The following is a 27309-nucleotide window of genomic DNA, read 5'->3' as shown; positions in this document are numbered from 1 at the left end:
CAAAGCATTCATCCAGATGCACAGTTCTATTGTTCTTGATTGTTGGCAGATGTACTTCCCTGTCACCAGAGTGGGACAGCTGGAGCTTGCTTCCTTGCCAAAACATTAAAAAGGTCTCTTTTATCTATTTTGGAAGAGTATCTTAGGTTCTTCTTGGTGTTTTATGCAAGGCTCTTTATATTTGCCAGAGTACCTCTTATAATCTAATCTGAAAGCCTCTATTGTGTTCACAACAAACTGCAGCATGGGCAAGAGTTCAACACTTTATCTCTCATGGATGTATTTGGAAGAATATTTGAATTGCAGAGATAATCCTTGTTCAGATTTGTTTATGCCCCGCAGTGTTTTGCCTCAATCACATGCCAAAATCAGTGGGTGTTTAGGGGCATAATCGTCTGCGCCTCTGCTGCAAAATGTTGATGTGAGGTCTTGCTACAACCACTCCTCCTCCATAATTTCCAAAGGCCTCCATTGTATTTCATACAATGGCCTTCTTTAGTGTATTCCTCAGTCACTAGCCTAAACTTCAGGAAAGCCCCCTCTACAAAAGAACATGGGGCCTTACTGAGTGTGTGCCAGCTTACATAGACAAGCTCAGAGAAAAGCACTTCATAATTGGATTGTTATTGAGTATTAGACCCTCGGGGGATTATTTTACACATGAGATTTCATGAAGCTTAGGAGGTTGACAGAAGGTTGACCAAGCATACATTTCTATGCAGCTTTGAAAGGGTGGCTTGCATGTTCACTGTCCTTGATCTGCTCCTACATCCTGTTCAGCCAACCCTTTGTCTTAGCTGACTGCTACAGGAAATAACCCAAAAGGCTTTTAATTAAAGTCACATTGAAGTTTAGCACAACACTAGAGCTGTCACGAGCCCCATTTCCATGTACACATACTTCATGGGGAGCACTGGTGTTTGCAATATGGTTATGCAGAGAGCTCTAAATTTAAACCTTACTGGATCTCAATAGTTTCAGTGATGTCCATGACAAAAATGTGCAGTGCTCCACAAAGTTCATGCATTTCGCACATCCTGAGTCAGGATAAAGTACCAACTTAAAACTCAAGTCCGAAACATTGTGGATGAGTCCTACGGCCTGTGCTCATCTCATCAATGTAATGCCAGGTGAGTGTTTAGATACAGAGTTTGAAAATTTACAGAATTGTCTGTTATGATTTTATCAGGTCGACTCATCAGATTCACAGTGACTCTAGTAATGTCGCACACTTCAGCATTATGGATCCTTGTTTATAATGAGATTAATACTCAGAGGCCCTGATGAATTATTGCAGGGCTGGGTGTGTGTTCGGGAATGTGGTTGGATCATGCAATGGAAGGTCCCCATAATGGGAGACCTCGGCATAGCAGAGGCCCGTGAGGGGGTGTGCGATGAGAGCAACTTCCTACGTTAGCCCATTTACTTATTAAACATAAAAAGATATGGCTCAATAGCGCAGATTCTGGCTCTGCAGTGGCACGTAAAATGGGAACAAAAGCTTTACATCGGGGGTACTGCAAGGGCATGATGGTACATGATGAGTATGTGATGGTGGTAAACAGGAGGCCCTGCTAATGTGCACAGGATTAGGCCAAGTCTTGATTAGGCCTCAGGAGAGCTTTTGTGTTGGCAATTAGGCCCTGGGACCAAAGTAGCATAGGTCATGTGAATTGTCAGTGCTCATCACCACAGCTAGCATAAACATTATTGTTCCATTACACCATGTCAACATTTTGTGACAGAGTTCAGGATTAGACACACCATTAGCGCTTCACTCATCAACATTTGCCCTACAGCTATTAATGAACTTCAGTGTCTGAGTGAAAAACTCTGAACTGAGATCTTCTTTAAATAGACTTGGGGAGTTGATTTTGTCAAATGAGGACCACATGCATGGAAGTACCACACCCACCAGTGGGCTTTTGGTTTATTTCTGTGTCTCCCTCCAGGATTGCATGACTTTGAGCTGAAGTTGAAGATTTTCATCCCAGCCAAGAATGCAGGCCTTATTACGATGACCCAGGGCGGCTCATTGTGTATTTTGGGACTGAGATCAAGCAAAGCATGGCAACCTTTACCCCAGAACTGAACACAGCTCATGAGAGTTCTGTTGCCCAGAAATCAGTCACTGGTCATCATTACTTGAACACGAGGTGGTCAAGGCGGGTCCTGCTATCCCATGGCATTTAATGGACACTGTGGACTGATTTACGAGGCTTACAACACACTTTTATAATGGAAGTTTTATTTCATGGCACAGACACACACACAACTGGTTTCAAGTGCCGTGTTGCATTTCATGACATTATTATTTCTGTACAAAGACCTGAAAAATGACTTCTGTCACAAATGAACTAAAAATAAGCCCTCCTGATAATTCAAGAATGGATTATGAATAAAGTTACCTCATGTGTCTTAAAGCTTTAAAACATTAAAGTGAGGACACTAATGGTGCGCTGCACCTTCTGGCATGATTGATCTTACTTGTTAATGTGCATTGTGGTAAAAATACTAAAATACTTAACAATTACAATAAATGTAGTGGTTATGCAAATGTTATTAAAATGGCAAAAGCTGTATACAGATATTTAACAAAATGGTTGTATGATACTGTCAAATTAATTCATGTATATATACAAACCTTTAAAAAGCTTAGAAATGTGTGTGCATTAGTTTTTGGAGTTCATAATATAATCAACACACCTCTCAAAACATTGTCAATGGTATAGAGACAGATAGCATTATTAGGCCGGAAGAATAATCAAAGCAGATTCATCAAAGTGCTTGGTGACAGGATGGAGTAGATGGGCATCAGTTAAGTTTTCCAAACATTACCAGGAAGCAGAACTGCTCAAGTGGCAGATGTAATCTCACAGGTTGACTTACATGCAATGGGATACCAGATAACACTTAGATACAACTGTAATTACTTAAGATTAGGAGGCCAAATGATGGTTGCTTAATGTAGCCACACTACGCTAGCAGGAAAGTAAGCTCCCATCACACCAACAAAGAAAGCAAGCAAAAAAGAAAACACAGCAAAACAAAGTTTATCAAAATGATACATCCAAAATGCAAACTTCAACAAGTTCAAACAGAAACAAATAGTTGGTGTCAAAAATGCTCTTTCTAGAAAAGGCCAATTCATGGTTTCGGCATGTAGACTTTGAATGCAGGCTGTGGACATTGTTATTACAATTTAGGGTTATTAATTAACATACTGGTTATTAATTGTATTATTCTGTAGGTCATTGCTACTCATATCAGAGCCTGTAACCTTTAGCTGGAGTAAGTTGCCTTCCCATCAAAAACACAACCTTGCATATTCTTGCTGCAGAATGACTTCCCACCAGGAGTTGTACGCGACTTGTGTGCCCTTGTGCAGTTTTAGTAATGAATTTTAGGTCATACTAAGCCTTCCTGACATGCAGGTGAGGAAAGCATGAATTGGTCTTAAACCAACCTGTGGACATGTCATAAATGACAGTGGAGAAATTTTGATGCTTCTAAATGCACTCAACCTGTGAGATAACATACACTGTTTCCTCTCCATTCTATCAACATATTGTACAGTCGCATCATGTGTGTCAGGTACACAGTGAGGTCAGGTGTTTGAGGAGCATGCATTGGTATTGGAAGGCTGGTATAGGTTCATCCTCTGCCCTGCTGAGTCCAATATGGCTGCTTCTAGGCTGTCAAATACTGAGATTCCTCTTTCTATTTATGTGCCAAACTGGCAGGCCTACTTTGAGCTTATCTGTAGTACAAATTTACTGAGCTCACTGGTCCAAAAAGTTTACCCGATATGTGAGCTGATGGCCATTGTCCCAGGCATACAAAACCTTTTCCTTGGGGTTGTAGTCAATCTGGGTGGTGAAGGAGTACTCATTGGTGAAGGGGAGGCGTGGAATGGCTTCAGTGTTAGTGTGGGTGTCATAAGCATAGTTCACTTCGCCGTCTTTCTGATTGTACACATTGACAGCATACAAGACGCCACAGATGATGAAGCAGTTTCCGTAAGAGTTCCTCTTAAGACCTGTCCTGTAGGTGGTTTCCTTTTTCAAGGATAGGTCTCCAGGATCCAGTTTACTGATGACAATCACCTCCTGCTGGCTGTAGTCATAGTCCATGGAAGGGTAGATCACCCACAAGCCACTTTCGTCCACTGCAAAGTCAATGTCTGAGTGGCCCCTCCACTTCCAGGGGGTGGTGTCCTCGTAAACCACGTCATGCAGCAGTGTCCAGGCTGCCACGTACCGCATCCTCAGATCATACTTGATGATGTTCTTGGTGAAGGCTCTGTTGTAGTAGAAAGCTCCGTTGTAAACCACATGGCCTGTGCCTATCCAGTTGTAAGGCAATTTGTAAAGGTTGCCCCAACGCCCTAGAAGGAAAAAGGAAATTTTGAACTTTATGTTAGCTTGCTTGTTACGTACAATGGTTGAATACACAATTCTCATTTGCCAAGAAACACATTCTGTTGCGAAATCGCATAGCATTGTGTCTCGTCTGATGCAATCTGCCTCCTTCAAGGCCAGAACCTGTCATTGTGGAAGGATCTGTTATGCCAGTTATGCCCTGAGCTCCAGACACCCTCTTTATATCAGGACATAGAGCATAAACATTAGACCAAATGTCCCTTAATAAACATTTTTAGTTGACATCACAATGTCTATTCTACAGTTCACTTCAGTCGAGAAGTGAATCTGTCTGACACTTTTTATTACTTCTTCTTTCAAAATCCGGCTTTAACTTTAAAGGATGCAATAATCATGACAATCATGGTAATTATCTAGCTTCATTTTCTAGTTGGAAGATGGAGTATTTTGATTTCTTTTGACCTGGCCATCAGTTTTGCAAAGCCATACATATATGTATTATATTTGTAATTAATTACCACTAATAATGCAACTTTGAAAAGAAAATGCTCAAACATTCAAATGCTCTGGCCTGACATACATGCATTTTGCATTTATGCTACAATGACACTTGTCTTAGACTTGACTCAGACGACAGGTCTGCAAGATGGTCAAGAGGGGCCAACATGTGCTAAACATGACTTTTGAAATAGTTAGAATGACTCGTGTGTTTGATCTACTGCCAACAGGATAGTGAGCGGGTCATTATTGCAAAGTAAAATAAACCCTTTCAGGATGTTTCGGAGCAAGGGAGATACATCATGCGTTACTTATTATGAATTGGATACATGGAGTTGTTCGTGCTAAGCTGATATTATGGCCTTCATAAATCCAATGACACTGTTTTTACAATGTCAGACTGTATACACACTGGCTTCACGTGACAATGCCACAGTTTGTTTAGGAGTTCACTCCTGAACAAACACACTCTGTACTATTGGTGTCATTTTCTAATCACATCCTATATGCTGTCCTAACTTTCTAAGCTCAGGAAGTCTGATTTAGATAATGATGATAACTGAAAGCCAGTAAAGGACAAAAACAATGTGCAGTAGAACACCCCCCATATGCTCCTTCCCACACACCAGCCCCATCCCTAAGGACAACCCACACTTTTAATCCCTCTCTGCTGTGCCTAGTTCAAAGGAAAGGCCAGAGCACATGTCAGAGAACAGCAGGCGTCACCGCCACTCACTGAGATACCTAGTCATCCGCACACAGCTGTGAGCTCACTTCACTGCAGGACACCTCACATGTAAGTGCATTAAGAAAGCCCATTGTCCAAACACATCTAGATCAACAAGCCAAGTCCTACGAGGGGAGATCATCTTAACTCTCTTAAAGAGTGTAATCCGGTTCCTGAGTTGATTTGGATTTGGACGCAGTGGATTTTCCCACCCACCAGAGCCGTGAAACAAACAAGACCTGCATTCCACAGATCTCATCAATCTCTGATAACTCATTGGATAATCAACATGAATCAATGTCACAGATGTTGTTAAAGAAAACATAGCTATGCACTAAAACAAGGTGATATGAGAGCTGGGCCAATACGTTGGGAAGATTATGAAACTTTAAGTTGCCTGTATGCAACAAAAATAGTGTGAACATATTAAAATCAATCCTACCTTACAACAACATTAAGTCACCTTAAACATTAATAAAAATGGCTGGCTTTATATATTTCAAATCTGAGAAATTAGTTGCATTATGGCATGCAAACATTTAAATGAGTGGTTTGGATGTGGTTAGACAGTGCTTTGCTGTATATTAATGTTCTCTCGGTGTTTGAGTTTTTACAGTCTTAGTTTTGGTGATCGAGCAAAACAGTCAAATTTTATTTTGTCTGACAAAGTCTCTGTAAGGTTCATGCTGATAGGAGACAGGTACCGACTGAAACTGGTAAAGAGTGTTAACATTCGGGTTGCATACCTTCGATCATCAGTTTGTGGATCAAGGAAATGTTGTACTAACAACATGTTTTTTCAGGCGTAATAAAAATATTTAAGGGTTAAGAAAACTGAAGGAAGACCATAGTCTTTTCCTTTCCAGTAAGACCAGTAACATTGTAACAACGACATCGAGTGCCAAGGTCTTTGTCTGGAAATATTAGTCGGTAAGTGAACAGTCAGTTCTTGCTGAAATTGTGTTGGATGTGGGACAAATGAGTGTGCAAAGACTTGAACAAGGGCCAGACAACAGTGTCGGACTGCCTCCAAAATGATAAGCCTTGTGGGACAAACCATAAACTTGAGACAGGGCGTTGATGGATACGTTGGAATACGTTTAAATCTATGGCAACCTCAATTTCAGCTTTCAGGACATAGTGTGTCTAATTTCTTGGTGCCAAATACTTCAGGGCACCTTCATCATGTTTTGGTCCTTCAGTATATAATTCAAACCTGATCTTTTAGGATACAGTCTGTTGATATATGTAGGAAGCTGAACTAAAAATCTGAGATTGCTAAATAATAGGTAATCCTAGTTTGTTGAGTATTTACGCTTGAGGCACAAAGTCTCAAGCTTAAACACAGCGATAGTCCAGATCTTTTGCAGCATACCTTGCTTAAAGTTGTCCAAATTGCGGAACTCCACAAGGTTGTTGCCGTAATAATAGTTGGTGACGTAGATCTTGGAGTCCTTAGCCAGGGGATCCTTCATCCAAGCTCCTTCATTGCGCCCATAACTGTGCTGCTTCTCTGGCTGCTCAATGGACGCAAGAGTCCCTTCACAGTTGAGGATCTTTCCTAGAAGTAACAAGCACAACACTCAACATGTACGCCTGGGAAAGAAGGACTTGCATTAACATGGGCTTAAATCAATTTCACACTCAAACATGTCCTGGCAGAGTGAAACGACACGCTCATTTGCCCCTAAACCACTGCAGTCACGGCCTGCAACAAAATACTGTGAGGTATTCAGCACATACCTGCTCTGTGGAGAGTGGGTCGACTGTTGTTGTTGGAGTTGTCCAGCACCAGAACAATTGTCGGAGCTGGTCTTTCAGTTGCTGGTGTACTTTGGGTGGTCGTAGTAGTAGGAGGCATTGTAGCGGTGGAGGTTGCGGCGCTAGTGGTTGTGGTGGTGGCTGTAGTTGTAGTAGTGGGAGATTCAGTGGGGTCATTGGGCTCAGGTACTGTAGCCTCCACTGCTTCCAGGACCATTTCAGCCCCTCCATCCTCAGACTGCTTTTCTGTGACGTGATGGACCGTGTACGTTTTGGCAGAGTGGTCTGAGATGGAAGAGAGGGGATAGAAGAATTAGATATCTATAACTCTTCATTACAAACACACCAGATTTCCAAACAAGATCAGGAAGCCCTGATGCTGAGTGGTGAGGTAGGAAAGTAACACTGTTAGCTTTTTATAGCTGCACACAAACAGCCTCTTGTTCTTGTTAGTGATGGGTACTGGAATGACGCAGGAATGGGTAGAGATAATTTCTCTAAAATTTAACTAGACTGCCTTTTGACTCTCTTTTGCTCCCTGTGTATTCAGTGTGCAGCTCCCCAAAGGGCAGACATTTAATAGCCTGCTGTGTTGCAGAATCTCTCATTAGCAATGCAACGCCCACATAAAACCAACTTCTCTCCTCTCCATTTCTTTCTCCTCATTCCTTCCTAATCTTCCCCGTTCAGCTGCCTAACAGCTTATTTCTTAATCAAGTTTATTCAAGCAGCACGTTGCTGTCAACAGAAATGTGTGCCAAATGCTTTTCAGAATGTTTTTACAGCTCCCACCACAGTTTTCAGCTGATAGTGTTCAAGTCTGCGTGCTTGAATTTAGAAGGCGTTCACATTGTCTAGCAGCCAGTGTACACTTGTCTCTATAAAAATATAAGCATAAATGTTCACTCATTTTTTCTTCTTCTTCTTTTTATTTATTTATTTCGCAATGAAATGTCTGTCCGGAACAACAACTATTAAAGTTTTATTTCATTAATAAAACCAAGTGGAAATGTGTTAGTGTTTAGCAATGAACTGCAACTATCTGTGGAATCACACACGGGCTGTGAAAAGCTATTCTGCTGCCCTCCTACTACTTCTTCTTTAGAAGCTGGTCAAACAGTGGCAAACAGCATCATGTCGCATTTTGTAACACTATAAATTAGTGTCAGTTTTACAAAAGGAAAGGGTAGCAGAGTGGCAACAAAACAGGACTCCTACTGAGATAGTGAGAGGCCAGTGTATTGTAAGTTCTCTGAGCTCTGAGCAGAGAGTGTTGTAAACCCCATTTGTAATATGAAGAACAAAAAAAGACAAAGAAATGTACAGCTAACTACATGATGAAATGAAATTCTACTGATGGAAAAATGTCTCTAATTTATATTGGTTTATTTCTATATTTGCATGCATCGCTTTTTAATTTGTTTTATTTCATGTTATTTTTTTCAACATTTGTTTTATTTTTATTTATATATTTATACCTTTCTTCATCAAGGCAACTGCACTGGAGGTTTCTTTAACGTTTTTTGGTTATACCAAAACCTGGATGACTGAGGACCTTAACAGACAAAAGTGATGTAGATCATTATTGTTGAAATAAATTCAAAAGATTAATTTAAGTGTCTTTGCTTTAAGAGGACAGCACATTGTACACCTAATTTCTCTGAAGTGTACTCAGGCCTTTGATTGTCTAAAATCTTGCCTGAGACGGATTGGATACATTTTACTGGATCCTTATTTTATTTTTTAATAATATGTGCTTCTTTCTTTGTAGATCCAGTGTTCTGTAGGTACTCGAGGTCCCACGGTAAAATAACTCTGTATCAGACTGTCTCAAAGGCCGTCTCCTTCTGGTCCTCATCTGTCTGGCAGCACAGATGTCAGACAGATGTGGAAGAGACTGCAGCAGTGCTACATAAGTGAGCATCTTCTTTACCCTCATACTTTAAACACATGGACCTGATATGGGCTTGTAGAAAGAAGAATAGTATGAGAAGGTTTTATACAGTTGACAGCTCTTGGTTTTTAGAAAGCCATTAATCATTTTAAGAAGTTGTTCCTGGAATTTGATGTGGCTGAAATTCCCAAACCAATCTAGAAAAACATACTGGTTCAAAACATTGTGTTGCTGAGTGGAGGGCACATGAAAGAGGACATCAGCTAATTGTCACCAGTTGGGGAACCCAACCAGGTTTTGTAAAGCAGATGGGACACAGACTGTACTACTTTTAGCCTACACAGATCAAAGACATGCTTGAAGCATTTTGATTACATGATGAAGATTTTCAAGTCATGTTAAAGGGCCTTGGCACTTTTTAGTATGTTTTAACCCATATGTCCCCTCTTTAATGCTCGATATGACTGCTGGCAGTTTTGCAGGTCAAATTTTCGATCTTCGCAAAAAGAACATTGTACTGCATTTGGTTCAGATCAGTCTGCTCTTACTGCTGTACGATAGTTCCTTCCCTGATTGTGGAATGCTCAGCTCTTTTGGGCTTTGGTTTTCTTTGTTTCATTTAAATTCTGTGACTAATTGCTAGAGACAGATTTGCATTTAAAGGTACAGTTCAGAATGCTTGTCTGCTGTATGTCTGGAGTCCCTCAGTCCCTTCACTTTTTCAGCACTCTTTAACAAGGAAAAGTCCCAGCAGTCCACCTTTGTCCTGGCTGTCAGAGGCTTTCGTGTTTAAATCACAATCATTATTGTTAATGCTGAGTTTATTTTTTTTTAATCTGGAGCACACACACGAACGAAGGTGGTCAATCAAATCGTTGGGCATGTTTTATGTTGTAATGGACAGAAGAGTTCCAGCAACATAGTCATCTGAGCATCATCTGAGTGTGATGAAATTAAAGGGAAAAGCCACCAGCTAGTCAGGTTGCAGTTCCCATTTTTGTCTGTCAAGAGTGACATGACCAACAACAAATGTCATCACATTTGATCCTATTTGCGTAGAATTTAGAAATAATTACCACATGACTTCTAGTGTTGTAGGCAAAAATTTGTTTTAAAAATTAACAGTGACCTTCCTGAAATCCAAGATAACATTTGTGCCAAATTTGAAGAAATCTACTCAAGAAGGGATTAAGATATATTGTTCACAAGGATAGGGTGAATGGACAACCACATCTGTCAGTACATGGGCACAGTTAAGATGAATTCTAAAGGAGATGGAAATGCAGGCCTCCATGTTAAATACAGTACATAAATACACTCATGTAGGGGGTGAATGGCCAAGCCCCCCCCCCCCCCCCCCCGTTTGATTTTATTCCTTTTGGAGGCTACTGTTTCTGCCTATTTTTCCAGTTCACCTAATGTTGTGCAATGTTTTTTTCCTCCACATGCTTCACAGTGGTACCTTGCACTTCACCTGGGAACACTGCATTAGCATGGTACTTGAAAGTTTTCCACTTGTTATCACTGCCTTATGGCAAAGTTACAGTTTCTGCATTTCTGAAATGGTTCAAAGAGTCTGCCCGAAGGAAATTCCATCATTTTTTGACTCTCTGCTGACGTCTGTGTGTGGCTCAAGATTTGAGAACTTCTGCACAGCAAGAGTGTCATCTGTGCATGTGCCAGTTGAATGCAATAAGAGTAAGTAGTTGCACACAAAGTTTTGCTTTGTTTTGATTGTTCATACAAGCACAGAGTTCACTGTGATGTTTTTATACCTCTGATTATAGCATGTCAGTGCAGTTTATCCATATGCGTTCTAGATTTTCGCAGCTGATCCACATTTGAGTGCCACAAAGCATGCAGGTGCACCCACCTCTCCTGGTCCCGGGATCAAATCTTTGCTAGAGATTATGGAAATGCAGCCAGACAGTTTCAGTGACTTGACAGGGGTGGCTGGGCTCTCAGATTCACATACATGGCAGAACACATGGTCTGACAGCGTTATGTGCGCGTGCCCTGTGCAAACGCAGCATACCTATTCACTCAACTAGATTTAAAGAGGATTGGAATGAGTCAGGAAATGTTTTCTCTGCATTGGTGAGGGTCCCCACTCTTTATTGTGAGGAGTGAAGCTGAGGCATGTCATGGACATGGCAGCGTTGCATTGAGACAGCATTCCATCAGCTCCATGTAATTTGTCAATAAAAGATTTGGGTTTCCTGCTCGTTGAATGCACCAGCAATCCAATTGTGTGCTCACTAGACCAGCTTTGCCAAAAACAACACCAGAATCAATCTTGTATTGTGTGCCACACAGCAATGGATTCCCTGTTTTATTGCCTTGCACTTAAGTGTAAAGTTTGCAATACAATCACAGCCTTATCTCACACTTGTGTAAAACAACGTCTCCGGAAAACTTAATAATGTCCTCTACTGGAAACTAAATCCACTTTATAAAGACTCTGCTTCCGCGCTGATGGTTGATCCTGATCCCGCAAAGAGCCATGTGGGGTCAGACTAGATTGAGGAAGAAACTAATTTGGATCATTTTCAACACCCACAATGGATGAAACACAGATGATCGCACACAGATGGGAGTGCAAACTCAGTTAAAGTGTGAGCATATTGTTTGCTTTAGGTCATGGAGAGTGGTCATCTATGAACACACCACTATGCTGGGAAAATATGCAGAATGTCCAAGCCAAGCTGAAACTCTCACCTCCTCTGTGTTCATCATCGTTGGTTTTGGAAGCCTTGTAGTATGTGATGCCCCTCACCACACCAGGCTGGTGGCCAACTACCCTGGGTCTGGCCGTAGCGTCAGGCTTGACCGGTTTACCAGGTTTAATGACCTCTTTCTTGGGCTTGACGATCTTTTCTTTGGGTGATTTAGGAGGGGGTTTGGCAGCAGGGGTCTTTTTGTTGGGTATTTTTCCAGCCTCCTTAGTTTTCTCGTCATTTGTGTCCTGTGAATGCATTCAGGTTATGTCAGGACACTTGCATTATCAGACTTGAGTTCTATATGTGCTGGTGTGCTCTTGACCTGTGCTTTGTTCTCAGATGAGTCTTTCTGTAGCAGCTGCAGACTGAGGCTGGAGATCTCCTTCTTGATGCTCATCATAATGTTGGAGTAGTTCTCATATCTCTTAAACTGGTTGGTGAGGCTCACCATGCTGTCACGGACAAACTCATTTTCCCTTGTAAGGTTTGTCTTGATTGTCTACAACAGATAAAATAACATAATCAAATAAATCTCTTCCCAGTAGCTCATCTCCTAGCAAACCTTTCTTTATAATTATATATGAGGTGAGTGTGGCTTTTTCCTACCTCCTCAAGGGTGTTCATCTGAGACACCACCTTGTTGATGTAGGAATGGACTTTCATTAGATCCATGCTGTAAAGTGTTCCCTCGAGGAGGTCCACCATAGATTGGAGCTGGTCATTCATGCCATAAAAGGAGAAAAACTAACATTATTCACCATCTCCTGAAGAGAAACCGACAGTTTTATGTGCCTCTGTTCAATTGCAGTAATACCTTGAGTGCCCTCCCCAAACATTTACTCTGATTGCCGTTATTGACATCCACACTCAGCCCAATAGACAGGCAAATGCATTGAGTTTAAGGTTCATTCTGAGAGCATCTCAGCCATTTTGGACCTTTCGTTTACAGTGTAATCACTGCCTTCAGCCTTGATTTACTGGGTTAATCTATAGGTTAAAGCGAAGTCTGATCAAACGTCTGGAACTACCTTTTGTTTCATATTGTACGTCGCATGCTCCACCCTTCTGAAAAATGTACGTGTGCTTTTAGTATGTGTGGTAGGCATGTGCATGCCAATGTGACATGTTAAAGAGAATTAAAGAATGACGAAGACCTAGAAAACGGAAAGGCCTCTTTGATCAGCTGAATGATTTTCTTGTTGTTTTGTAAGTGCCAGTACTACTTAACTCCTGCAGTATTCAGTCCATTTTATTTGATTTCAATTAAATGCCACAAAATAGTGAAAAAACTTAAAACTTAAGTAAATGTTTACAAATTGATCGTACTGTCCAACTATCAGTCCAAAACCGCAGATATTTAGTCTACTGTTTAAAAGACAGCCGAACCAGCCGTGTATTTGGAGTTGTGTTTTGGGCCAAGTGGGATAATTTACAAGTTGGCCCAAAATACAACTCCAAATACACGGCTGGTTCAGTCCGATATTCACTCTCTTTTAGCTCTGTTTTTGGTCTCTAGGCAAGGCAAGGCAAGGCATTTTTATTTATATAGCGCATTTCATACCAAGAGGCAACTCAATGTGCTTTACATAAAAACAGAACAAATTAGAACACACAGTTAAAAGCAAGAACAAAGAAAAAGAAAAAAGAAAAAAGAAAAAGAAAAGTGTATTATATTATACATATATTAAAACGATTAAGAGGACTTACAGTGTAAATCCAAGATTACGATTTAAAATGATTTAAAAGGGCTCAGCCATATGCACATGAAAAAAGAAATGTTTTTAACCTGGATTTAAAAGTGCTTACAGTTGGGGCTGATTTCAGCTCTGCTGGTAGTTTGTTCCATTTGTGTGCAGCGTAACAGCTAAATGCTGCTTCACCGTGTTTGGTTTTAACTCTGTGCTCCACTATCTGACCTGAGTCAGTCGATCTCAGAGCTCGACTGGGTTTATACATTGCTAACATGTCATTCATGTATTCTGGACCTAAACCATTCAGTGATTTGTAAACCAGTAGCAGAACTTTAAAATCTATTCTGTAGCTGACTGGGAGCCAATGTAAAGACTTAAGAACTGGGGTGATATGCTCTGATTTCTTTGTTCTGGTTAAAACTCGAGCTGCAGCGTTCTGGATGAGCTGCAGCTGTTTGATACTTTTTTGGGGGAGTCCAGTCAGAAGACCGTTACAGTAGTCAAGTCTATTGGAAATGAAAGCATGAATCAGCTTCTCCTGATCTGTTTGCGACATGAAGCCCTTAATTCTGGATATGTTCTTAAGTTGATAAAAGGCTGTTTTGGTGATTGATTTGATATGACTGTTAAAGGTCAGATCTGAGTCTATCAGCACACCAAGGTTTCGGACCTGGTCTTTAGTTTCTAGAGACAGTGACTCAAGGTGTTTACTGACAGTAACCCTCTTCTCTTTATTGCCAAAAACAATGACCTCAGTTTTTTCTTGATTTAACTGCAGGAAGTTTTGGTTCATCCAATTTTTGACTTTCTCTAAACAGTGACACAATGACTCTATTTGACTGCAGTCATCTGGAGACAATGCAAGATATATCTGTGTGTCATCTGCATAACTATGATAGTTGACATTTGAATTCTGGATAATTTGACCCAAAGGCAACATATATAGGCTGAACAGAAGGGGTCCAAGAACTGACCCCTGAGGAACTCCATATGTCATAGCCACTGGATCGGATTTATAGCTTCCAATGGTCACAAAATAACTCCGCTCCTCCAAGTAGGACCTGAACCAATCTAGTACTGTTCCGCTGAGTCCTGCCCAGGTTTCCAACCTGTTCAGCAGTATACTGTGGTCTACAGTGTCGAAAGCAGCACTGAGATCCAACAGGACCAGAACTGACACCTTGCCTGAGTCAGTGTTCAACCTTATATCATTCAACACTCTAATGAGAGCTGTTTCTGTACTGTGGTGAGGTCGAAAGCCTGATTGAAATTTATCAAAGTAGTAAAGGAAATATCTGGGTCTTTACCAGCTGAGTGCTCCACTGTGTTAACTAGCTAGTTAGTAAATGTGTCTGTCTGTTGTCTGGTGTTCAGCAAGTAGTGTACAGGATTGTTTCTTAAATGAATGACTCCTACCAGGCAAATGTGTAAAAAAGCATCCATCTCCTCACCTTTAGTAACTCAGGGGCCTGTTTCTTCAGCTTCTCCATCTTCCACTCATTCTCACAGGGGTTAAGGGAGGACGGCGGGGCCGTGCAGGAGCACTTACAGTCCGATCCAGAGCTGACCGTCTCCACTGTGTAGAAGTCCTCCACACGTACACTGCCACTCCGCAGCCGCAGGCAGGCGTCCTTGCTCAGAGGCCGCATGATGCACTTACAGCGGCAGTCAGAGCCTTCTGAAGTCATCCGGACAGGCTCAGTCTCCCCAAAGATCTGGAAGACAGAATGTGTGCCTTTTTCAAATCAAAAGAAAATGCTCCGTATAATAATTTGTTTTGGACCACTTAGAAATGGGTCTTCATTATGGTCTGATTGAAAAGCAGCAGTTAAGGGCTTCAAAAATTTAAGACATAAGACAAAAGTGAATTTCAATGACCTTATATGCACTATGTTTTTATCCCAAAACAAACAATGTTACAGTTTTTTTAGGGTGCGTGTTGAGCTCCACTGTTTCTTCCTCCACCACTAAATCCTGAGGTCTTTGCTGTCATCGATTCCATTAGTCTAATCCCTACTGGACTTCTATAAATACTGAATCCATTTTTTATTGCAATGAAACAAAAGCAAGGGAAGGAAAGCGATCTTGAAAAATAACCACATGCTTCCCTTCCTTTTGAATGTCAGTTGGTGTGACTCAGAAGAAAGCCTCAGAGACAAACATTACTCATTCAGCTGAGCAGCTGGCTTTTGGCTGCAATGTATGATGACAGGGGCTTACTTAATAAACAAGAGGCAATGCATGGCAGCTTCAGCATACATTCCTTGCTTTTCCCTTGCGACACAAGTGCAACCTGACATAAGGCGAGGATAACTTTCACACCAAAATTCAAAGATGTATGACGCATTTGATGAAATGTTCAAGAGCTTATGGTGAGTTGGCAGACTCAGCTCTGCTCCTCCATTCTATCAATTAAAGTCCAACATACCTTATCTAACAGTAAAATGTGTTCTTGTTAAAGAGAAATGACCTCTCACGCCTGCCCCATTGTTAGCCGACTGTAACAAAAGTGCGTTCAGATTGAATGCAATATTTATGAAATACGCAGTATGATGCCAAAGTCCACATACAGATGCAATTAGATGTAAAAAGCTAAAGCTCTTAAATGTAAAAGGCAAGAGGAAAAAAAAAGAGAAAGACACAGGGACATAGAGGAGAGAACTGCAGTTGTGTCTGCTAGACTTGGAGATCAGTCAGAGCTGCCACGCAAACAGCACAGGAACACCTTGCAAACAGACAGTCTATCCCAAGTGTGTTATGTTCCTAAAACAAATAAAGTGGCATCATTTGCGCAAATAACGCAGCATTAATATTAGCTCTGAGCCCAGTCTTAATAGCTCTGCATCCTGTCACCCTTAGCTACTGATGGGAACACCAAATTAATAAACAGCATGATACAAGTTTGACCATGAAGGTTAGTCCTTCATCCCCCCCTCCTTCTAATACCATGGCGATACCTTTACCTGCATGTTTTTGTCTCTTGGTGTAAACCCTGACTGTTGGATCATGGCTGTTGGATCATGTGTTAGAGGAAGTTTGGGCTGTCATCTCTCTGTGGTGAGATTTAGGGACGTCTATAAACCGCAGGACAGGCGCACATGTGGTATCACTTCACAGAGATTCTTCATTAATGAGCTGTGATCCTGTCCTCATGTGACTGAAGTTCAGAGGTAGGATTCTACGAACCAGTCTGTCTTTGCAGTTTAGTGATTTCAGACCAAACAGACATCCTGACACAGATTTACTAACTTATATGACCTCATCTGTATGAGACAGCACACGGACATACCCATTCTGATTGGCAAACCAAAATATTAGTCTTCTTACAAAATGACAATTTTTCAACTATTAATGGAGAATTCTTTACAGTATAACAATGGTTATTGCTGTGTCACTTAAATGGGCTTTAAGGTGCTTCGCATTGCATTGCCTAGCCTCAAATTTAAGGGGTCAGTTTATTAGTTATGTGGAGTACTAGTCATACAATGGCAAAAACGTTTGTATAATGTCACATGCAGCTCTGGTGTATCTTTGACGAGTCTGGTGAAATGACAGCCATATTAATTACATGTCAAGTCTTGTCCTATCCAGGTTTGGAAATGTATAACACAAGTCTTAACAAACTTGGCCCATGCAGTTACAAACATAAGGCTGTTTGAAAAGATCCTACCTCTACCTCTGCTGCTTCTGTTTTGAGCATCCCTTTTTAAATTTGCCTGCTATGACAGGTAACACTAACCTGCTCCACTATCGACTTTAAACGTGTTGAGCTAACTGGCATTCGTGATTCAGAATAGAGGGAATGCTTACATATAGAGTAACTTATAGTACATACGGCAGAGAACAAAGTACAGCAGGTACTTAGTGGCCATGTGCATGTTAGAGCTGATGTTATTGGTTTCCATAGTTATGATTTTGCCTTTGTCAGTGCAGCTGTGGGCTTAGTGAAGGTAAGGGGGCAGCATTGGTGGAGGTGGTGGTGGTGGTGGGAGCTCATTAGTGAAGGAATGCAGTCTGAGTGATGGGGAAGGCTTGGAGGTGGGGAGAGTGCTTTCCCCTCCATTACAGCAGATATACAGGGAGGGGGTCTGATACAGGGCAGGACTCCTGTGTGCGGAGCTAAGCCAATCCTGAGCGATGTCAAGTGAAAAGGCAGCAGGTTGACAAATGCTACAGCCACATGAAAACAGGGTGGATTAGCAGATTAAACTTCTTTAGCAGGGGCTATGCCTACGGGCCTGCTGAGCCTTATTGTTCAGCCCCAGTCAAACACCAACCACTGCAAAGCAAAATCAGCTTAGGCTGCTGTAAGTTGGAGAAGTCAGAGGAATTCCAGCCAGATTTACTTTGGTACTTCATATGCAGTCAAGAAGAACTACGCCGTAACAGTTCAAGGCCTTTCTGCAGGAGAAAGATTTGGCAGTAGCTTATCATGAAATATCTGAATCTTTCTGCCAGTCAGAGCAGCTGCTTCCTCCTCCTGTCAAATCCTATGTGCTGGTATGCCTAACTGACCATCCAGCATCTCATGCCAAGCTGACCTATCAGCATGATAACAGGCAACACAATTAAGACTGCAAATAATTAAGAGTACTGGGTATTTAACGCATGCTTTGAGTCTTGAGTCTTTGGCATTGACCTCTCAAGTGCAGTCAAGTTTCGGGTCAAAAAGAACACAGCTCAAATGTGAACTCATGTCTGCACAATGAAAGGAAAAGAGCCTGCACGCCGCCGAGAGCTCTATTAGATCAACTGCTGCAGTCTTTAACAGCTAACACACCCTGACAGTGATGAAGTGAAACCCTGGTTGTTAAAAACACATGATGTGCCACATTAAAGGCTGCATTCACAAGCCACAGAATTAAAGCCAGGGTTTTATTAGCACCGGCCTGTTCTATCTGCAGCTGCATCCATATAAACAAGGATATCCTCAACTTTTTCTGCTTTGCAGCTGGTAATATCTGCTTGTACTATCACAACTCTATAGTGAAGAAGGCAGGTACGGAATGCTCGGGTGCATGTCCTTACCTTCCTCAAACAAAACCTTAATTCTGACCTGCAGTTAATTTTCTTTGTTTTGAGCTGTTGACATTAAAGGCCCCATTGATTCTAATCAGTCTAAAGCCTGTGAAGCTTGTGATTTAAAGGATGGACTATCCCTTTAAAATTCACATCATCTCCTGTCGAGGGCACTCAAGACCAAAAGCGGGGCCCGCATTCCAGTCCAAAGAGTCCGCCTGATTCTTAATCTAATTAGAGGTGCTTATGATAAACAGGCTTACCGTGCCACTGTAAAGATAAGCTTGGCGGAATTTTATTAAAGCTTTTGGTCTGGAGATGAACCACAGGGTCAGCGGCTCGGACAAAACCACCGGCATTAACGCGGGGATGTTAATTAGCTGAGGACAAAGTATTATCAAGCACTCGCTGCTTTTGGGGGTACACATCGACATTCCAGCTGGGTCTGCTTATGTGTCTAGATACCCTCTGAACTTTCAGTCCTGGATGGCTCAAAAATAAGAGAAAGACTGACACATGAGAATCTTTATTTTTATACCGAGTGACTTAATGAATGAATCCTGCAAAAGATCATCCGTTGCAATAGTAAAATTAAACAGGAAAACATTTTACAGGATTTTTACACATTTCCAAACATGGTTGTTTTCCAAGTCTCCCAGTTAAATCATAAGTATGTTTAAGGGTGAAATCCCTCTGTAAACACAGATACAAATCAAGCTGTCGTTGTGGCTCCCTAATGAAACCCACACACTATAATTCATTAGCACAAAGAGATACTCCCCTAATTATTAGTGTGTGTGTTTTGTTACTTCAGCAATGACTGGAATGATCAATGTCTTGCCAATGCCTTTTCCCCAGATGATTTCTTACAACAGATGTGTAAGAGCTGATAAAAAGCTGCAGATTTTTATCACCGCTCCTTGATACAGACAGTGAACTCCATGGTGAACACATTTATTATTTAGGGCAAAGAAAAAGGGACCAAAAGAGATGACTTGGATGACTGAATTCAAGATGATACATTTATGCAGTATATATGCACAAAAATGTTAAATGTACCAAGAAAGATGATGCAGACAGAGATGACATGAGGTTTGAAACTATGTGAAGTCATGTACCATTTGCAACAGATCCTGTAGCATAGCTGATGGTTCAAGCAATGTCAGACCTTGATAAATACCCAACACTGTGCAATCCTCACCCTCACACAGTGGGCTAAGAACAGGTCTTTCCTCTGGTCAGTGCCTCGGTGTGAAATAGTTATTAGTCTTTCTAATTTCCAACAGCTTGCCACTTTGTTTTAACCACAAACACAGAGACTTGATTCTCTGCAGACCGACACTGTTGACTGTTCATCAAGCCCCATGTGACACCCCCAATTAAAGTCTTGTTGGCACAACATAACATGACAAAATGTCATTTCATGCACACTCAACTGCTATAAGGCCCCATGTAGCACCTGCAAGTCCATACATATTTAATTAGACCTAGTCTCTGCCACCACCTGAGTGCCATGCCGTCTCTCCGAGGCAGACTGAGCGTCCCAGTCGGCTGTCTCCTTCTCCCTACCCCCTAGCTGACCTTGCACTGATTGTCCTCGGGTTTGTTGACAACCAAAACATAAAGCAGGTGCACGCGCTGGTTCCCACGCCACCCTCTGGTGCCCTCTGCGCCCTCCTCTGAGCAGGCTTTGTCTTTCATTAATGCCAGTGTCACCAGTCTGGCTACAGTAACAGTAACAGGGCGTCTGTGGCCACGAGACTGACGTCGTGACATTGTTGCTGCACTGTGAGGAATGGAGACGTGAGGATAGACGTGACATAGTAACACTGATGCAGAGCCAAAAAAACAGCGGGTGGTATCTAACCCTGAGACGTTGTAACAAAGTCTATCACCTTCTTGGACTGATCTTTGGAAAATCAGTGTTTGGTCTGTCTGAATCAGTAAAGGGATATTCATATCAATTATGACTTCTGTAAAAACCCCAAGGAGACAAGACCACTATTACAATACTGGTGAATCAAGTAAGACACTGCATCTCCAAAACTAAAGCATGGTCTTGTTGCAGCTTTCTCACTCACTTGAAGAAATTAGTTGGCTTTAAGAATCACGCTTTTGATGAAATACATTTAAATATATTGCCTAAAGTCAAGTCAATCAGTGTATTCAGTCACTAGTTAGCATTTACTGACACTAGTTCATCTGGTTTTACTTTATTTTTTTTTTTATTTACAATCATATTCCACTGATGTAGTAAACACAATCACTTAGATGTTGGGCATCGAAATATATTTTTCCAAATGGCTCTCACAGCCAGCTGTTTGGTTTTCACATTTATTTACTCTTTTTTTTTCTTGAAATTACATTACATTTTTACATTATAATGTCGATATGGGTGAGAATATTGCCAAATAATAATACTAATAATAATAAAAGAAAGAAATATCCATGTCTGCCTTTTATCACATTTTTTGTGTTTTGGCATTTTGGCCTAAGTATTCAGTTTATACTACATGACAAACGTATGTAGAAACCTGATCATTCCAGCCATATGTGCTGTATAGCTCCCACTCTTCTGGTGACACAAAGTTAGTGGCACAGACTGTTGCATTAAGATTTTCACTTGTGGGATATTTTAACAGCACTACCACAGCCAATGTTTTACACTAGTGATAATACTGCCACCACTAACTGAGGGGCTTTACCTTTCACTGACCTACAGTGCAACTGATCTGGCCTCCCTGACTGTATCCAGACCAGACAGTTGTTAACAGTCACACACCATACATGGCAAAACGTTGACGCAATAGTACCTCTGGTCTTCATGTAATGTGCACCATACATGACTGAGGGAGAGTGAAGGGTTACTGTAGTCCAGCAGCTGTACAAACACGGGCAGCCAGATATTAGCGTAACCCCACTGAGTGCCATCTCTCCCACACTCTGCTGGCACCGGTCCTGCGCACACTGGAGGTGTAATTACGTGCACCTATGGTTACTCGTGTCACACACACACACAAGCCTTCATTGGGAGGATTACCTCGAATCACGAGAAATGACACATAACCCGAACCATCTGCCAATCTTAGACAGCAAATTTAAAGGTAGGGCCGGAGGGAAATGCTGGGTATTGGTCCAGTGGCTTATTTGTCTGAAGCAGAGGGACACGGTCAGGGAACATGGTGCAGGTTGTCATGAAACATTTCTGGCTCTGATCAAAAGAGCGTGCACATGTTTGCGTTTGTGCGTTTTGCGTCTTACCTTGCTGTGCGAGGACGCGTCCTTACACAAAACCAGCAGACAGGCCAACAAGTTCGTGTATCTCCACATTTTCTCCTCAAAGTGTGTCTGGGCGTGAAGTTCAGAAATCCAAAGCAACAGTCACTGCGATCGGTCCATTAAGTGAAGTGGCGCGCTTATTTAAACCCCATTAGCACTTCACACAGAGGATGATCCTACACTATGTGTCCGTCTGTACGTAGCCTATACAGTATGGATGAATGCGCTGTGTCGTTCGCCCTGTCTGCACCGCGCGCTCTGACTTTTGCCAGGCGCACATTGCGCATCATCCATCATCCGCTGTCCTCCGGATGGGAGGGGTTTGCATACAAACATCCAGTCCCCCAGCATGGACAGGGAAACCATGTTTGGCATTAAAAATATAAGATCGCTTTAATTAAAAACATTGAAGGCCGACTATAAAATTTGATTTTATTCATATAAGCGTCATTTTAATTCAGTTCAAATGATATCCCACATTAATGTCTCTTTCGGATGTGGTCAGTAATGAACAGAGCGCAGTTTCCGAAGAACACCGCACTGATTAGAAATTTGAAGGGCCTTTGGCGCCACCTTCTGGCAAAATGATAGCTTGCAACTCCTACATATTTGAGGAACTTCTGAGCGGTAATGTAAAATAAGCTACGGGAGCCCAATGTGTTTTCTAAATGCCTCTGTAGTGTGCACATATTTCCCATGCTGGAATACTTCAAAGATTTTAATTTAGTGGTCGATTTATTTTGTGCATAATTTAAGCACAATCTGAACTGATTTTGCTCTAACGTTAAATTGACACTTGACCCCCATGCAGGACCCCGAGACATAAAGCAAGTATTGCCTGTATGAAATCCTTTTGTATTCTGCTAAAACTAATTGTTTACAGTTTACAGCATAACATTCATAATGCTTAGTGCTAAGAAAACATGTTTGGTGCAGATACGTATATTGTCTGATGAAACGTGTGGAGCAGCATGAGAAGCAGAATTTGTCCAAAAGTCAATCCCTGTATGGACTACTGTGATCAGGTCACCATCAGCTGTAGAAACAGATAAGTCTGCTGGTTTGAATTAAAAACTGTGTTTGCCGTGTGCTTGAGTTTCTGGTGAGTTCTTCTTGGTGAATGTTTCTTAAGAACCTGAGCTGTGATTTAGTTGGGGAAACGTCAATGAAATTAGAACTAAACAGTTTACACGCAGTAACCCAGGGGCTTCAGGGTCCCAGGGCTGTTAGCCCACATTTCCTGGTTGGCCCTCAAACATGTGGGAAAGAGCTATGATACAGAGCAGATAGTGGAGACATCTGCAGGAGATTAAGAGACAACACTTTAAATTTAATATTCATGTCAAGATTGTAGATGGATGGATTACATGTTCCAAAATGAATGTGTTTATATGCAGACTAGTATCCTGCTTATGATATGATTTGTGAACTTTGTTGCTTTTGTGTTGCATATGCAGACATCTTATTCTGGTTTTATGAAATCCAGAAATTCTACCTGGAACACTCCAATAGAAGCCAATGGCGTGTAAACATGTTATTTAGATTTCTGAACAGTCTCTCCCTGGACTTCATTGCAATGCAAAAAGTGAGAAATTAGGCACAACTGTAGATATTTGATCAGAAAAATCAATAATGTAAGGACCAGAGGAATATAAAATATAAGGTTTCTCAAGTTCTGTGGAATCTGCAAATCCTGGAGAAGATTAAAACCAGGAAAATAAATTATTTTTTTATGACACAAAAATAAAGATAATTTCTAGACTATTCGTAGGCTACTAAGGACTTGATTGATGAGGCTGGCATCAAAGGATGGCACGCAGCCATATTCCTGATCGATGTAGACTGTCGAGGTTTCCCCGCAACATCAGTGCGCTATTTCCTAAAAAAGATCAATCCTAAACCAGTGTGGAAGGCCGCTGGGGAGATAGCCACAGTAGCCGAGACCAGCTCCAGGTGGTTGTGGCTGACAAGGAACCGCAGCTGGAACCCCTCTGCAGGTGAAGGCTAACTCAGCCTTCGCTGCCCCACTCAGGAGAGGTGTACAGGTGAAGGGGCGAAACACATGTGACCCTGAGATACCTGCTGAAGATGCAGGAGGGGTATGCTGACCGCTCTTCCAGAGTTCCATCATGGGAGAGATGTTCATTTGCCACGTCCTAAGTTGCTCCTGCAGTCTCTGCTTGTAGCAAAGCGTCTGTGATGTTTATTTCATCTCTCACTAACATAATTGTGAACTTCCTAAAAGAAGGAATTAAAGCCCCCATTCAGTCAGTCCACTAGACATTTCAATTGACTCTTATCCTAATTGTATTTCATATGTATTTAAACTAAAAAAAAAATCAGTAAACTTTTTAAAATCACATAATTTCATTTTGAAAGTTCAACTGCATAAACACCCTGCCATTAAGTACAAGCTCAGAGAAACTTATGTAACTTAAAATATATGTTATGTCAGAAGAGGCACTCTTGTACACTTAAACTGTGTTGATCTCAGATAACAACAAATCTTCCTTCAGCAGATGGTTGTGCTTTGGTCTCAACATACATTAAGCTGACCAGAAAACTGTGAAATTATATAAGGTAAACAAATGTGTGAGTGGAAGGGATACCATAGCATGCCATGTGACATTAAACACACACTTTCATTGTTCATAGAGGAAAAATAATTGTAAATCAGTTGATAAAAGTAAAAATATTTCCTTGTTCTTTTGAGTGCTAAAAAATAATAGACTAAAAGAAGACTAACGGAGCAAACTGATGGGACAAACAAACACTAATGCAAAGTATAACAACAGTGATGTAGGTATAAAGGTGAATTTCTGTCAAAAAATAACAAAACAAAAACACATCATTTTAAAAGTGATTTGGAGTTTGAGAGATTGCAGCATCAGCATTGCAACATGTTTCAGAGGGAATTCGGTGCAAATCACAAGTTGTCCACCAGATGGCGCTACGCCCTCCAAACTATTTAAGTTACTGAAAAACATTCTCACAAAAATCAAATGTCTCTTTCTGAAAACAAGTAAAACGAGTAGCTTTTCAGTTGGTTGCTAGCTTTTTGTTGACAAGTACCACAATCAATGCTGTTATTAGCGTTTGGGTACTAATAACCAGGAAACTCCATGTCCCATAATGCCCTCTGAGTGAAGTCCCTTCAAATTGCGTAATCTCTGTTGTGTGCTGGTGCTGCTTTCAATGGTGTGGGACTGACCAAAATTAACAATATTAGCTTAATTATCGCCTCTATATTATATAGATTTTTATATGTTAACGACGAAAAGCAAAATATTGTAAATACTGTTTTAAAATACATATAGATAAAGATAAAATAAATAAAGGAGACTTCTTTTTAATTCAAAAAGAGTGTGCAAATTGCCCTAAAAACGCTAGCTAAACCACACATGCGCATACGGTTGAAAATTTACTTGTGGACGTAGGCAGTAACGAAAAAAGTTAACTGTAAATACTTAACAACAAATATTCTCATTTATTTTGTTTCAGGTATTTAATTGGCCCCCTAACTTCGTTTATAGGGTAAATTGCTTAGGGTGCAACTTTTTGTTGTAAAGTGTGACATTTCCTTAACATTTCAATATTATTCGGAAGGAGGCATGGATTGTAGCTTATAAAGTATGCTAAAGTAACCTTCCTAATTGGATATAGTTGAGAAGCTGCTGTCTTCCTTCCTACTCTCAGACCTTGAACGCACCATCCCTGGGGGGTGTGGATCCAGTTATTCCTCGCTGACTGAAAGCCGAAGGCTAAAGTATGGGACGACGGTCCGAGCGGTGAGCCAGTCAAGCAGAGGACAGGGACAAAAGCAGCGGCAGCTCGAGTCACCTCAGACCGCACCACCACCACCACCACCACCACCACCATCATCACTGCCATCCCACCTTCATCAACGTCCACAGTGTGCGTGGGTTTTTTTCGTGGAGGTAAGGGGCGACATCGGGCTGATTCCGGATCAGCCCATGCAGGAGGATGGAGATAGAGAAGAGGACGAATGGGTTCGACTTCCCGGAGAGAAACACCGCCAAGTCTGTAAACGGTAGGCAAACACGACCCCACGCACAAAACACACGCGTGTCCACGTCTTTACTGTGCTGTCCGGGACGCGTCCCCTCACCTCCACACAGGAGAGCATGGCAGCGTTATTTTGGATCAACCCCTCATCACCACTGCTGCATGAGCATTTTAGCCAGCTCTCTGAGCACCTTCTGCTGCAAGTGGGAATTTATTCAGGAAAGAAAAGCGCAGCAGAGTTTGTAATATTTTTATTTCTAACAAACAAAATTTAAGACTGCGAATGCGTTGTGGAGCGAAATGGCTGTAGATAAGTAATAGAGTGCATTTTGTCATGGTGGAAATGAGTTGTTTATGATCCTGGTGTGTTTGCCTGCCTCCTGAGTTGTGTGTTTGTGTGTGTGTGATAGCTGTGTGGAGCAGGGCTCGCTGGGAACAGAGGTCGGAATGTTTTTATTTGGAGGTGGTCAGTCAGGCTCGGGGAAATCGTAAAAGGTGAACTTTTGAACTTGGAGAGCGCCCTGAAGCCATTATCTTTTTTTAGTCCCCAAAATCCGGTGTTGCATGTGCTGCACATGATGGAAAAGATGAAGGCGAAGGGGGAGGGAGACGCTGCGATAAGACAAGATGGGTTCATCAGCTGGTTGAGTTTAACAGGCCTCTGGACACGTTCTACAGCGTTTCTTTTTTTTTTTTTTTTTTTTTTATTACTTATTTTTTTTGGCATGACACCTACTTCTGCAGGGAAAAAGTTCTCCCTGAGCTTCTCACTCTCTTTGCCAAAAATGTATTACCTGTAATCCATGATAGTGACCAGCTCCAGGCCCAGGTTAAGCCCCACAGTGCCTTGCAGCAGTCTGTCCCAGGCGCCAGTCCCATATCGTGCCCCCATGCGGGTGACTGAAGATTTATTGACATTTCCAAGATTAAAATTCCTTTAACCCTGCCGGCCCTGAGCACACTCTGTGACTGATGTGGACACTGACGTGGACTGCGTGTTATGATTCACCTAATAAGCCTCATCATGAAGATATAAGAAGGCCTTGAAGGAAAATGGGAAAGATTTGTCTTTTTGTCTCCGTGAGAGGACACGAAATGTGCAACTTGATCAAAATAAATAAACAAATAAAGAAAAAATAAAATAAAATAAAGAAAAAGGAAAAAAAATACACAAATTTATACATCATTGACTTGTTTTGGGCCATTTCACCTAAAATAATTAGTTGGATAAGTGATAAGTAAGTCCACAGAAAATCGTCACCAGTTTTGTTAATTTATAATTTAAAGTATATTTTAAAATAGATTATCTCAT

General features: G+C 41.4%; 2 protein-coding genes across 3 annotated transcripts in view; one reads left to right on the top strand and one right to left on the bottom strand.

The window, feature by feature from the left end:
• Positions 1 to 22204, bottom strand: LOC311492720 (olfactomedin-like protein 2A). Its single transcript, XM_084551087.1, has 8 exons — positions 21954 to 22204; positions 15125 to 15388; positions 12589 to 12696; positions 12305 to 12481; positions 11981 to 12227; positions 7351 to 7653; positions 6983 to 7168; positions 1 to 4387 (listed from the first exon to the last, which is right to left on the bottom strand). Exons 1-8 carry the CDS (start codon positions 22020 to 22022, stop codon positions 3783 to 3785), a joined length of 1959 nt encoding a protein of 652 aa, XP_084407213.1. The 5' UTR covers positions 22023 to 22204; the 3' UTR covers positions 1 to 3782.
• Positions 22205 to 25852: 3648 nt separating this feature from the next.
• nr6a1a (nuclear receptor subfamily 6, group A, member 1a) overlaps positions 25853 to 27309 on the top strand; it is a 78636-nt gene continuing 77179 nt past the window's right edge. For both annotated transcript variants that reach the window (XM_084550664.1, XM_084550663.1), the window contains exon 1: positions 25853 to 26022. In XM_084550664.1, the coding sequence (XP_084406790.1) occupies positions 25956 to 26022 (67 nt within the window). In that variant the 5' untranslated portion in view covers positions 25853 to 25955. The remainder of the gene's footprint in view (positions 26023 to 27309) is intronic.

The sequence above is a fragment of the Chelon labrosus genome (assembly GCF_963514085.1).
Source record: "Chelon labrosus genome assembly, chromosome: 9".
NCBI lineage: Eukaryota > Metazoa > Chordata > Actinopteri > Mugiliformes > Mugilidae > Chelon > Chelon labrosus.
This window is presented reverse-complemented; position numbering and strand designations above follow the sequence as displayed.

Bases quoted from the DNA above. Each gene is read 5' to 3' on its own strand.
- LOC311492720 (XM_084551087.1), bottom strand. From the start codon at position 22,022: ATGTGGAGATACACGAACTTGTTGGCCTGTCTGCTGGTTTTGTGTAAG. The intron at 15,389-21,953 runs GTAAGACGCAAA...TCTGTCTTCCAG, and splicing joins ACGCGTCCTCGCACAGCAAG to ATCTTTGGGGAGACTGAGCC. The intron at 7,169-7,350 runs GTATGTGCTGAA...TGTTACTTCTAG, and splicing joins ACCCACTCTCCACAGAGCAG to GAAAGATCCTCAACTGTGAA.